Source organism: Oryctolagus cuniculus, chromosome 16, assembly GCF_051225735.1.
Source record: "Oryctolagus cuniculus isolate XC-2025 breed Fujian yellow rabbit chromosome 16, ASM5122573v1, whole genome shotgun sequence".
In the NCBI taxonomy this organism is placed as follows: Eukaryota; Metazoa; Chordata; class Mammalia; order Lagomorpha; family Leporidae; genus Oryctolagus; species Oryctolagus cuniculus.
Genome location: NC_142882.1, coordinates 19,945,228 through 19,954,674, shown reverse-complemented (window position 1 = coordinate 19,954,674; position 9,447 = coordinate 19,945,228). Strand labels below are relative to the sequence as shown.

The window sequence follows — 9,447 nt, the reverse complement described above, 5'->3', positions numbered from 1 at the left end:
GAGGCCCCAGTGTCCTCCTGCAATGAGTGGGCGCCTGCTGTATAGCAGGCCGGCCCTGAGAGGTTCCTGGCACCCTCCCAAAGGGGCTGCCGCTGTTCCCGCTGAGCAGTGGGGGAAACTGAGGCACACCCCGGCTTTCCTTCTCCGGCACCTCCAAGCAGGAGCGGATGCCGCGTGGCCCCGGGGCGCAGTCAGTTCTGGGCCGGGCAGGGCTGAGTGAGGAGGTGCCGGTGTCAGGTGCACGGGGCGGCAGGCGCGGGTCCTTTGCTGTTTGCTGTGTGACCTGGGGCTGCTGGCTCAGCCTCTCTGTGCTGGGGCCGTGAGCGGGTTTGGGAGCACACTCGGTGATGAGGAGACCCCTGGGAGGCGCCAGGTTTAGGGAGCAGCTTAGGGGCGGGGGTCTCAGCCGTGGCCCTCGGTCTCCTGTGAGACTCAGGACGCCAACAGCCAAGGCAGACGCTGGTCCTCCCCCAGGGGGCGGCCACAGCAGCTCGCGGCCCCGGGGACATCCCCTGTGCCCCCGACAGTTCCAGAACCCGCTGCGGCTCCCGTTTTACCCAGCGATGCACCCCTCCCCCTCCCCGTCCCTTTGTTCCGGTGTGCGCTGGGCACCGGGCCTTTGCACAAGTCGCGCCTCCCCCGAGAGCCGCCTCCCCTCCCCTCCCCGGCGCGGCTCGGACGGCACCCTCCGTCCCCGGCCATCGCTGCGCCTCGCCGCGAGCCCGCCCCTGGGTCCCCCTGTGGCGTTCACGCGTCCGCCTTGCTCACGGAGGGGCGGCAGGGGACGCGTCCTGGCACACACACTGAGGGCGGTGGGGAGGGAGGTGGCAGGGGGCGGAGCCGCGTGTGGGGCAGCCACGATGCCGGGCGGGGGTCGGGCGACCGGTGCTTCCCCCCTGCTGCCGCTGGGGCCCCCTGCTCAAGGCCAGCCCGGCCTCGGCGTCCCTGGCCCCGGCCCCAGGAGAGGCGGAGTCAGCGGCGGCGGCGGGAGGGGGGGCGTCCTGCTCTGGCTGCGGCCTGGGGGCTGCGTCACGTCCCCGGGGGCGGGCGGGAAGCCCCTTCAGCCCGGGCGGGCGCCGTGGGCGCAGGCTTGCGGGCGGCTGGGAGCTGTTAGTCCCCGCGTGTCAGGGCCTCGCCCGCGCTTTTGGTTTCTCTTCTTGCGCAGGGGGAGGGGGCTTCTTGGAAGGCGGCTGAAGCCAGGGGCCGTCCCCGCACGGGGCTCAGGAAGGCTGCCGCGCCCGAGCCACCGCGGCGTAGGCGACCGGGGCGCGCGAGGGGGCCGCGTGGCTCGCGTCACTGGGCTGGGAGCCGAGATGACGCAGGCGCGGGCCCTGGGAACCCCTCCAAGACGTCCCCGGCCCCCGACTGTGGGCGTCCTGGGAAGGGGAAGGGAGGAAGGGGCCCCACCCCCAGCCCAGCGAGGCCTCCCTGAGCCCCGCCCCCTCCTCCGAGACCCTCTGCCCCTGCCTTCGCGGACTCGCGCCCTAGAGGCAGGGGCGCGCGTGCTTGGCCCAGGGGGCGGGGTGGGCCGGTCCAGGCTGCAAGGCGGGGGCCACGGCCGCCTCGCGCACCCATGTGCAGGGAGAGGCTTCCTGGGCCCCCACTCCCACCCAGACCCCCAGCGCCATCTCCACCCTTCGCTTTTGTCACCAGCGGAGTTCAGGCAGCTGTAGGGACCAGGGGGGGCCGGATCAGCGTCTCCCCACTCCTGGGGTAGCAGGCTACAAAACCACAAAGTGGGGGGCAGGGAGGGAGAGAGGCCTTCCATCCGCTGGGCCACTCCCCAGGCGGCTGCACCGCCCAGGAGCCAGGCGCTCCATCAGGGGCTCGCGCGAGGATGGCAGGTGCGTTGGCTGGGAGCAGCCGGGACTGGAACCAGCGGTCCTGGGGGGTCGAGGCGGAGCTTCACCCGCTGAGCCACGGCGCCGGCCCCTAAGACGCCGCCACCACGGAGCTGTGGGCCGCAGAGCCGGGAGCCCCAAGCCGTGGGGGCTGCACTTACGTCCCTCCAATGCTGTCGCCCCTCCAGACGGGCCTCGGCCGGCCGTGACCGGAGAACGCCCAAGCGGGGACCCAGGCCTCCCCTGCGTCACCCCCCCCCGGCCGTGACCGGAACCCCTGCCCCCCCTGAGGTTGGGGGGCGATCACCAAGGTGACACCTGGTGGGAAAACAGAGAGGGGGCAGCGGGCCGGACAGTGGCTCCAGCCAGGGTGCCCCCTCCCCGACTCTCTATCAAGACGGGAGGGGCCGCAGGACAAGCCGGGCCAGGAGCTCGGGAGACCCCCCCAGCCCCTGTGGAGCCCCCAGGCCGGGTCGGGGCCCCCAGATGTGGTCTCCTGGGGCCCAAGGGCTGCAGGGCGGACGCAAGCCGAGGGGCCTTGAGGCTGGACTGGGCTTTATTTTCAGAACACAGAGAAATGGAAGCAAAGGCGCATGGGCCGGCCCCGTCCACTCCGTCTGGAAGGCGACACTACGGCCCCCGCGGGCCTGTCGCCGTGCGGGAGGGGCCGGCCCTGGGCCGTGCCAGCAGGTGCAGGCCGGGCTATCCACGGAGCTATCCACGGAGCCGGGCCGGCCTCGGGGCGGGGGCTTCACAAAACCAACACCACCACACAGGTGTCCACACTGGGGGGGGGGGCGAGGCGGCCCGGCCGGAAGGAGAGGGTCCCGCAGCGGGGCAGGGCTTCGGTCTCGGGGGGCGCGGCTCACTGCTTGCCCGCCTGCCGGCCCGGCTTCTTCTCTGGCTGGCCTCGGCCAGTGCCTGGGATCCCGCCTCGGCCCCGGCCGCCAAACACACCTGCAGGGACGGACAGAGGCGGCTTGGCCTCAGCTTCCCCAGCTGTGCGGCGGGGGCCGGGACAAGGGCCCAGGGAGGACAGGGGCTCCGCCACTGGCCAGGACCAGGGCTTGAGGGCCTAGGGGAGCACCGCTCCCCCCCCCCCGCCCGCACCTCCCCCGCCCCGCCCAGCCCTGCCCGCACCTCGCCCGGCGCCGCCCAGGCCGCGGCCCTTCTGCTGTTTCTGCTGCTGCAGGCCCCCGCGCCCGCGGCCCTTGGCCACCACCTCCTCCTTGACCATGTCGATGATCTCGTCCGGGATGCGCAGGTACTTGATGGTGCTGCCGCGGATGTAGCACTCGGGCATCCGCCAGAACTTGTCCCCGTCCTGGGCCGGAGGCAGCGCGTCAACGCCCGGCCCGGCGGAGGGTCCCTGAGCTGCGGCCAGGGCCGAGGCTGGGGGGCGCCCCCCCCCCGGGCGCCCCCCCCCCCCCCCGCGCAGGGCCTGTCTGGCCCCTGGGCAGCCAGGAAGCCCCGCCCCCAGTGAGGCTGCTTGGGTCTCTCCCACCCCCCACTCCCCCTGCCCACAGCCCCCCTTCTAGAGCTGTCTCTGGGCCTGAGCAGGGCACCGACGGAGCCACGGCCCAGCGGGGCAGTGACCGGTGCCGTGGGCCGAGAGGGGCACCCCCAGCACGCCCCGCCCCCACCCCACAGCCCTGTGTGCCCCTGTCCCACAGATGCAATCCTGGCACTTCCCGGCCACACCCCCGCCCGGGCCCCTGCACAGGGACAAGGTCCACACAGCTCGGGACCGGCCCCGCCCTGGCCACCAGCCCCGCACGGTGCCTGCAGGCGCTGTTCCCGGCCAGAACCCCCCCTCCGGTCAGCTGCTCCCCGGGCGGCTGGGTGGGCGTCGCCGGCCGAGGCCGCTGAGGGCGGGCTCCCAGTGGGGACCCCAAGGCCAGCCAGACACAAGTAGGGCGGTCCCATGGGGCCCAGCTCCAGCGCCACGCTGGCTCCACAGTGGCCAAGGACAGGCCGGGACGTCACTCCTCCCCGCGGGCGCCGGGGATCTGGAAGCAGGGCCCGGGGGCTGAGCCAACCCTGGGGAGGCGCCGGGTCCCTCCCACCCCACCCCACCCCACCCCGGGGTCTGACCCAGCACCTCCCACCGGGAGGCGGGGCAGCCCAGGCCTGGCGGCCACCCCGGGGTCTGCAGGGGCTCACAGCCCGGGGGGAGGCCCTCAGTGGGTCCTGGGGAGCCGCCCCGCCCCTCCCACATCACCCGGTAGGTCCCGGCGGTGGGGGCACTGCCCTCCTCCTGCTGGCCGGGTGACGCCCACGGGGCGGGGCAGCAGGGGGGCGGGGCGGCGCGGGCCTCACCCTGGACGTGCAGATCACCTCCCGCAGGTTGATGTTCATCCAGTTGTCGCAGCTGACCAGGTGCCCGTTGTACGTCTCCCCGTTCTTCAGCTCCACCAGCTGCCGGGAGTCGGGGCCGCAGGTGTAGACGCCCGGGGGGCCCGGCTTGGCCCTGCGACCCCGCGAGGCCCGTGGACCACCTCCCGCGCGTGCGCACCCCAGCCCAAGTCCCTGCGCCCCCTGCCGCCCACCCCCCACCCACGCGGGGGACTGGAGGGAGCTCCCGGCTGCTGCGGGCGCAGGGCTGCGCACGGGAGGGCGGGAGGGCCCCCGCACACTCACCATGGGGTGGTTCTGCGCCGTCTTCAGCAGCGACAGGGGAAGCTGAAAGGCAAGCGTGCCAGGGACTGTGCGGCCCGGGGCGGCATCCCAGAAACCCCAAACTCCCCCCCCCCCCCCCGTCGTTCTGCCAGAGAAGCCCCACCCCCCGGCGGCCACGCCCACGCCCCAGCGCGGCCACCCTGACCTCTCTCCGTGCCCTGGGCAGCACCTGCGGGCCCGTTGCCTCGCCCCAGGCGGCCCACGTGCAGAAGGAGCCCGCTGTGCAGAGAGAACATTCCAGAACACACGCAGGCCCGGGCCGAGCGGGGACGGCTCCACGCAGGGCCCATAGGCCGCGCCAAGACTTCAGGTCTACGCAAGGCCCGCTCTGCTCATTTTTACCAATAACCGCGCGGATTTACAGGGGTGTGCGCTGGGCGTCCTGGTCAGGGCGGCTGCGTCCCAGGCTGGGGGCCCCCGGGTAGGGCCCGCTCAGCTCCCCGCGCATGCGCGCCCTGGCTGGGAGCCCCGGGATGGCGCTCCGGGCTCTGGGGAGTGACTGCGCACGTGGGACCTCTCTCCCTCCCATAAAGTAAATAAATCACGCGCCTGGCTGGATGAGCCCAGCTGAGGTGCAGATATGACCGCATTCAGAAAGTTCACGGAGGAGCCTGGGGCCTGCAGGGCGCCCGTATCTCTGCCTTTCAAACAACTAAAGGCCGGGCCGAAGCCAGGGCCTCCATCCGGGTCTCCCGCGTGGGCGGTGGGGGCGGGGGCCCAGCGCGGGGCCCTCCCCTCCCCGCTGCCTCCCAGGCCCTCCGCAGGGAGCCGGTGCTCCCGGGATGCTGCGCCTGCGGGGGGCTCCTGGGCCACCCCCTGCCATGGTCTGGGGCCCTGGCCTGTGTGCGGAAGCGCAGGGACCGCGTCCGTCCCAGGGCAGCCCCCCGCCCCAGGGGAGCCGGCGGGCGGACAGCTGGGGGCGCTGTGGAGCTGAGCCCCGGCTCTGACGCAGCTCCTGCGCGGGGCACAGCTGAAGATGACCCAGTGCTCCGGTCACCGGGCCAGGGTGGGGTGGGCGTGACCTGTCCAGGAGGGACCCCCTCCGGGTCTGCCAGGGGCCGCGCGGGCGTCAGAGGACCTGAGTCTGCTCCAACCGGCAGGAACCCCCGCCCCACGCAAGGCGGCTCCGCCAGTGGGCGATGGCCTGCGCCCCCCAGCCTCCTGCGTGAGCTAGGAGGAGACCCCCCCCCCGCCGCGGGCCCTCCCCAGCAGCGCCCCTGGGGGAGGGGAGGCCGGGGGCAGCAGGAAGCCAGGCCCAAGCCCACTTCCTGCCCCGGCTTCCTGGAGGCCGGGCTCAGGAGGAAGAAGGGGCCACGTGGAGAGGGGGCGGCGGTGGGGGCGGGGCGGCCCCTGCTTGTCATCTGGATGCCGTGTGTCGCCAGCCACGCTGGGGCGCAGGGACACAGGGCCTCACGCTGGCTGGGGGTGGGGCTTCTCTCCCCGCCACAGGCACCTGGGCGCTCGCCCCGGCCCGTGACCCCGGCAGGTGGCAGCCACAGCCCCGGGGCCGCCTCCCTCCGCCCCCTGTCACCTCCCTGGGCCAGGCCCAGCTAATGGGCACCCTGGGGCGCGCGGCTGTTTATTTCATTATAGGCTGCAGCCGGCGTCTAATTATCGCGTGTGTTTATTACCTGTCTCCCCGGCTAGACTGGAAAACCCGCAGTGGGCGTGGAGGCTGCCCCCGCGGGAGGGCGCGCGGGCGCGGGGGCCAGGGTAAATATTTGCAGGAGGTTAAGGCAGCACCACCCCGGGCCCGGCGGCCGCCAAGGAAAGGGAGGAGCGGGAGCCACAGGTCCAAGGGGAGGAACTAGGAGCGCCCGCGCGGAGGGGCAGGCGCAGCCCAGGGCGCTTCGCTTCCCCGCAGACCGGCTAGGGACACCCGCGCCCATCCCGAGTCCCGGCTGCTCCACTTCCCGCCCAGCTCGCCGCTAACGCGCCTGGGAAAACAGTGGAAGATGGCCCAAGCGCTCGGGCCCCTGCACCTGCGTGGGAGACCCGGACGGAGCTCCTTGGGGCCCTGCACCTGCGCGGGAGACCCGGATGGAGCTCCTTGGGGCCCTGCACCTGCGTGGGAGACGCGGACGGAGCTCCTTGGGGCCGTGCACCTGCGTGGGAGACCCGGACGGAGCGCCTGGGGGGGCCGGCACCTGCGTGGGAGACCCGGGTGCAGCTCCTGGCCTGGCTCTGCCCCAGCCCCGAGCCGTCTGGGGCTTTTCTGCACCTGCCTTTCCCTCTCTTTCCAGTGCGTAAAAACCAAAGACAAAGACGACACCCAAGGGCTCCTAACTCGGGGCGACCCTCCGTGGGCGCCCCCACCCCAGGCCCCGCCCTGACCACAGGACTCCTGCACCCCTGGGCCAGGAAACTCGGCAGCAGGCGGAAGCTGGGGACTCCCAGGGGCAGTGCCCGCCAGCCGTGGTGGCCAGCCCCGCCGTCAGGCGTGCAGCGGGCGCCGGCCACCGGGCCCCGGCTCTGAGAAACGCACGGCCCCGCTTTGGGGACCCTGCCCTGGGCCGGAAGCCCCCAGCGGCACCCACGAGCCACAGTGCCCGACGGCGGGGTCCCCGCCCCCTCCGGCCTCAGTTTCCCCGTCTGGAAAGTGGACAGCGCGCAGCTGACCTGCTGAGCCTTGATTAACGGCGGCCCAGCCGTGAACCTCGGAGAACAACGTACTGGTGCCCCGGGCGAGGCACCTGCCGTCTCGGGTCAGTTTCCCCGGCTCGGGGCTGGGGGCGGGACTGGACGCTGCGCCCGCACGTCCGGAGCGCACCGCCCCGACCCCCACGGCCCAACCCGAAGGCCGCCGACGGCCGCGTGCCCACCCCCAGCCGCACCCCGCCTCCCGGTCAGACCCCGACGGCGCCCGGCCCTCACCATGGTGTCGGCGGGGACCGGGCTCCCCGGCCACTTCCGCCGCCGCCGCCGCCGATCACGCTGCCGCCGGTCGCCGCCCCGCCGCGCGCCACAAGCCTGAAAAGGAGTGGCAGGAGCGGGAGCCAGTCACCGCGGGGCGACGGGGACGCATAACCAATCCCCGGACAGAAGGGCGGGTCTTCGAAGCACGAGGGGGTGGGACTAACTTCCCGCCAGAAGAATCCGCGACGGAGCCGTAAAGTGCCGTGGCGAGTGATGCAAAAGGGGGCGGAGCAGCGCGCGCCGGCTGCATTGTGGGTAGCTGCGCATGCGCAGAGAGGAGCCGGTCCTGTCGCCCGGGCTCCGCGGTGTGGGCCGGGCCGTGATGGCGCCGGGTTTGCGTCTCGGTCTCGTTCTTGTGCTTGGTTGGAAGTGGGGCGGCCGGGACTCGAACCGGCGGCCCTTAGCGATGCTGGCGCAGCGCAGTCCCCGAACTAGCAGGTGACGTCAATGTGACGTCAGGTGTTTGCGGACTCGAGAGATCGGTTCCCCAGGTGAGCGTGTGGCCCGGATTTGAGGACGCCCGCGGACCAGATCCTAGTTTACTGGGTTCGAGTCCCGGCCCCGGCCACATCCCAGGGCCCGGGTTCGAGCCCCGGCCCCTGCCACATCCAAGGGCCCGGGTTCGAGCCCCGGCCCCTGCCACATCCAAGGGCCCGGGTTCGAGTCCCGGCCCTGGCCACATCTGAGCACCCGGGTTCGAAACCCGGCCCCGGCCCAGGCCATATCCGAGCGCCCTGGGTTCAAGTCCCGGTTCCATCCACATCTCAGCACCCGGGTTCAAGCCCCGGCCCTGCTGGACTGCGCACGCGGACGCTGGCCAGCAGCAGCCGTGGCTCACTGCTTGGGCCCCCGGCGACCCGGAAGGAGTTCCCAGCTCCTGGCTTTGACCTCACCTAGTGGAAGATTCTCCCCCGTCCCTGTGTCTTGCAAATAAACAAAAATAAAGTTTTTAAAGAATAAAAGGTGTGAAGAGAAAGCACACAGGAGAGAGTTTGTGGATTCTGCTTTTTTATTTTTGCCCCCAGATAACCTTAGCTTTCAAGCCCCCTCCCCCGCAGGCCCCGCGGCCCCGCCCAGGGCAGAGCCTGCCCCTCTCTGGAGTCTCCGGGCGCCGGGAGCGGGAGCGCACAGGCCCGGCCCCTCCTACGCGGGGGCCTGGGGCGCTGAAACCCAGGGTCTGCTGCGGCAGAGGCCCGGCCGGCGTAAGCTGGTTCGACGCTGGTTCGAGTCCCCTGGTTCGAGCCCCGGCTCTGCTCTGATGCCGCCAAGGCACCTGGGAGGCGGCGGGTAGGGGCTCTGCCTGTCAAATGACGGAGGGGGGTTGGGGGGAGAGCTTCTGCCCGCTGGTTCCTCCCCAGACGGCCGGTCCGGGCCAGGCTCACGCTGGGTCTCGCAGGTCCACCTGCGGCCGCCCAGGGTGCGCATGCGCAGGGAGCTGGCGGTAGGTCCGGGCCAGGCTCCATCCGGGTCTTGCAGGTCCACCTGCTGCCTTTGGGACCCGCCCCACGCGGGATCCAGCCCCGGGCTTCTCCCGACGGCGGAACCGGCGGGTGTGGGCTTGGGTGGGGGCCCCGTTCGGCCCCACAGCCTCGTAGAAAGGCGGGCTGACGTCCAACAGGCTGTGGTCACCCCGGGGGCGCCGTATTTGGCCGGATCGCTACTGGGGGAGAGGGTCCGTCTGTCTGAGCCTGACGGTGAACAGGACCCCAGGGTCGGTCCCGGACTGGTAGAACATCATGCCCCAGGTGTATCCCAGGGACCACCCCGGGGCCGCTCTACCCTTCTCTGTGAAGGTGAGGACGACCTGGTTACAGGGCGTCTGCTTGCACTGCAGGTCCTGGGCGGAGTAGGAGAGCTTGGACTGACAGGGGCAGGCGCTGGAGGTGTTCCGCGTCACCCTGATGTAATCCTCCGCGCTGTCGCGGATCCAGCTCCCCGAGCCGGTGGTCTCGCAGCCCCAGCTTTTGCAGAAATAGCTCTCGGGCCCCCCGCACTTCCCAGCGTTCTCTCT

At 72.2% G+C, this 9,447-nt stretch overlaps 1 protein-coding gene across 1 annotated transcript; it reads right to left on the bottom strand.

Annotated features, from left to right (window-relative positions):
• Positions 1-2,379: 2,379 nt before the first annotated feature.
• LSM4 (LSM4 homolog, U6 small nuclear RNA and mRNA degradation associated) lies at positions 2,380-8,861 on the bottom strand. The gene is made up of 7 exons (XM_051828941.3): positions 8,819-8,861; positions 7,601-7,695; positions 7,395-7,490; positions 4,482-4,523; positions 4,161-4,259; positions 2,982-3,165; positions 2,380-2,798 (listed from the first exon to the last, which is right to left on the bottom strand). Exons 1-7 carry the CDS (start codon positions 8,859-8,861, stop codon positions 2,707-2,709), a joined length of 651 nt encoding a protein of 216 aa, XP_051684901.2. The 3' UTR covers positions 2,380-2,706.
• Between the last annotated feature and the right edge of the window lie 586 nt (positions 8,862-9,447).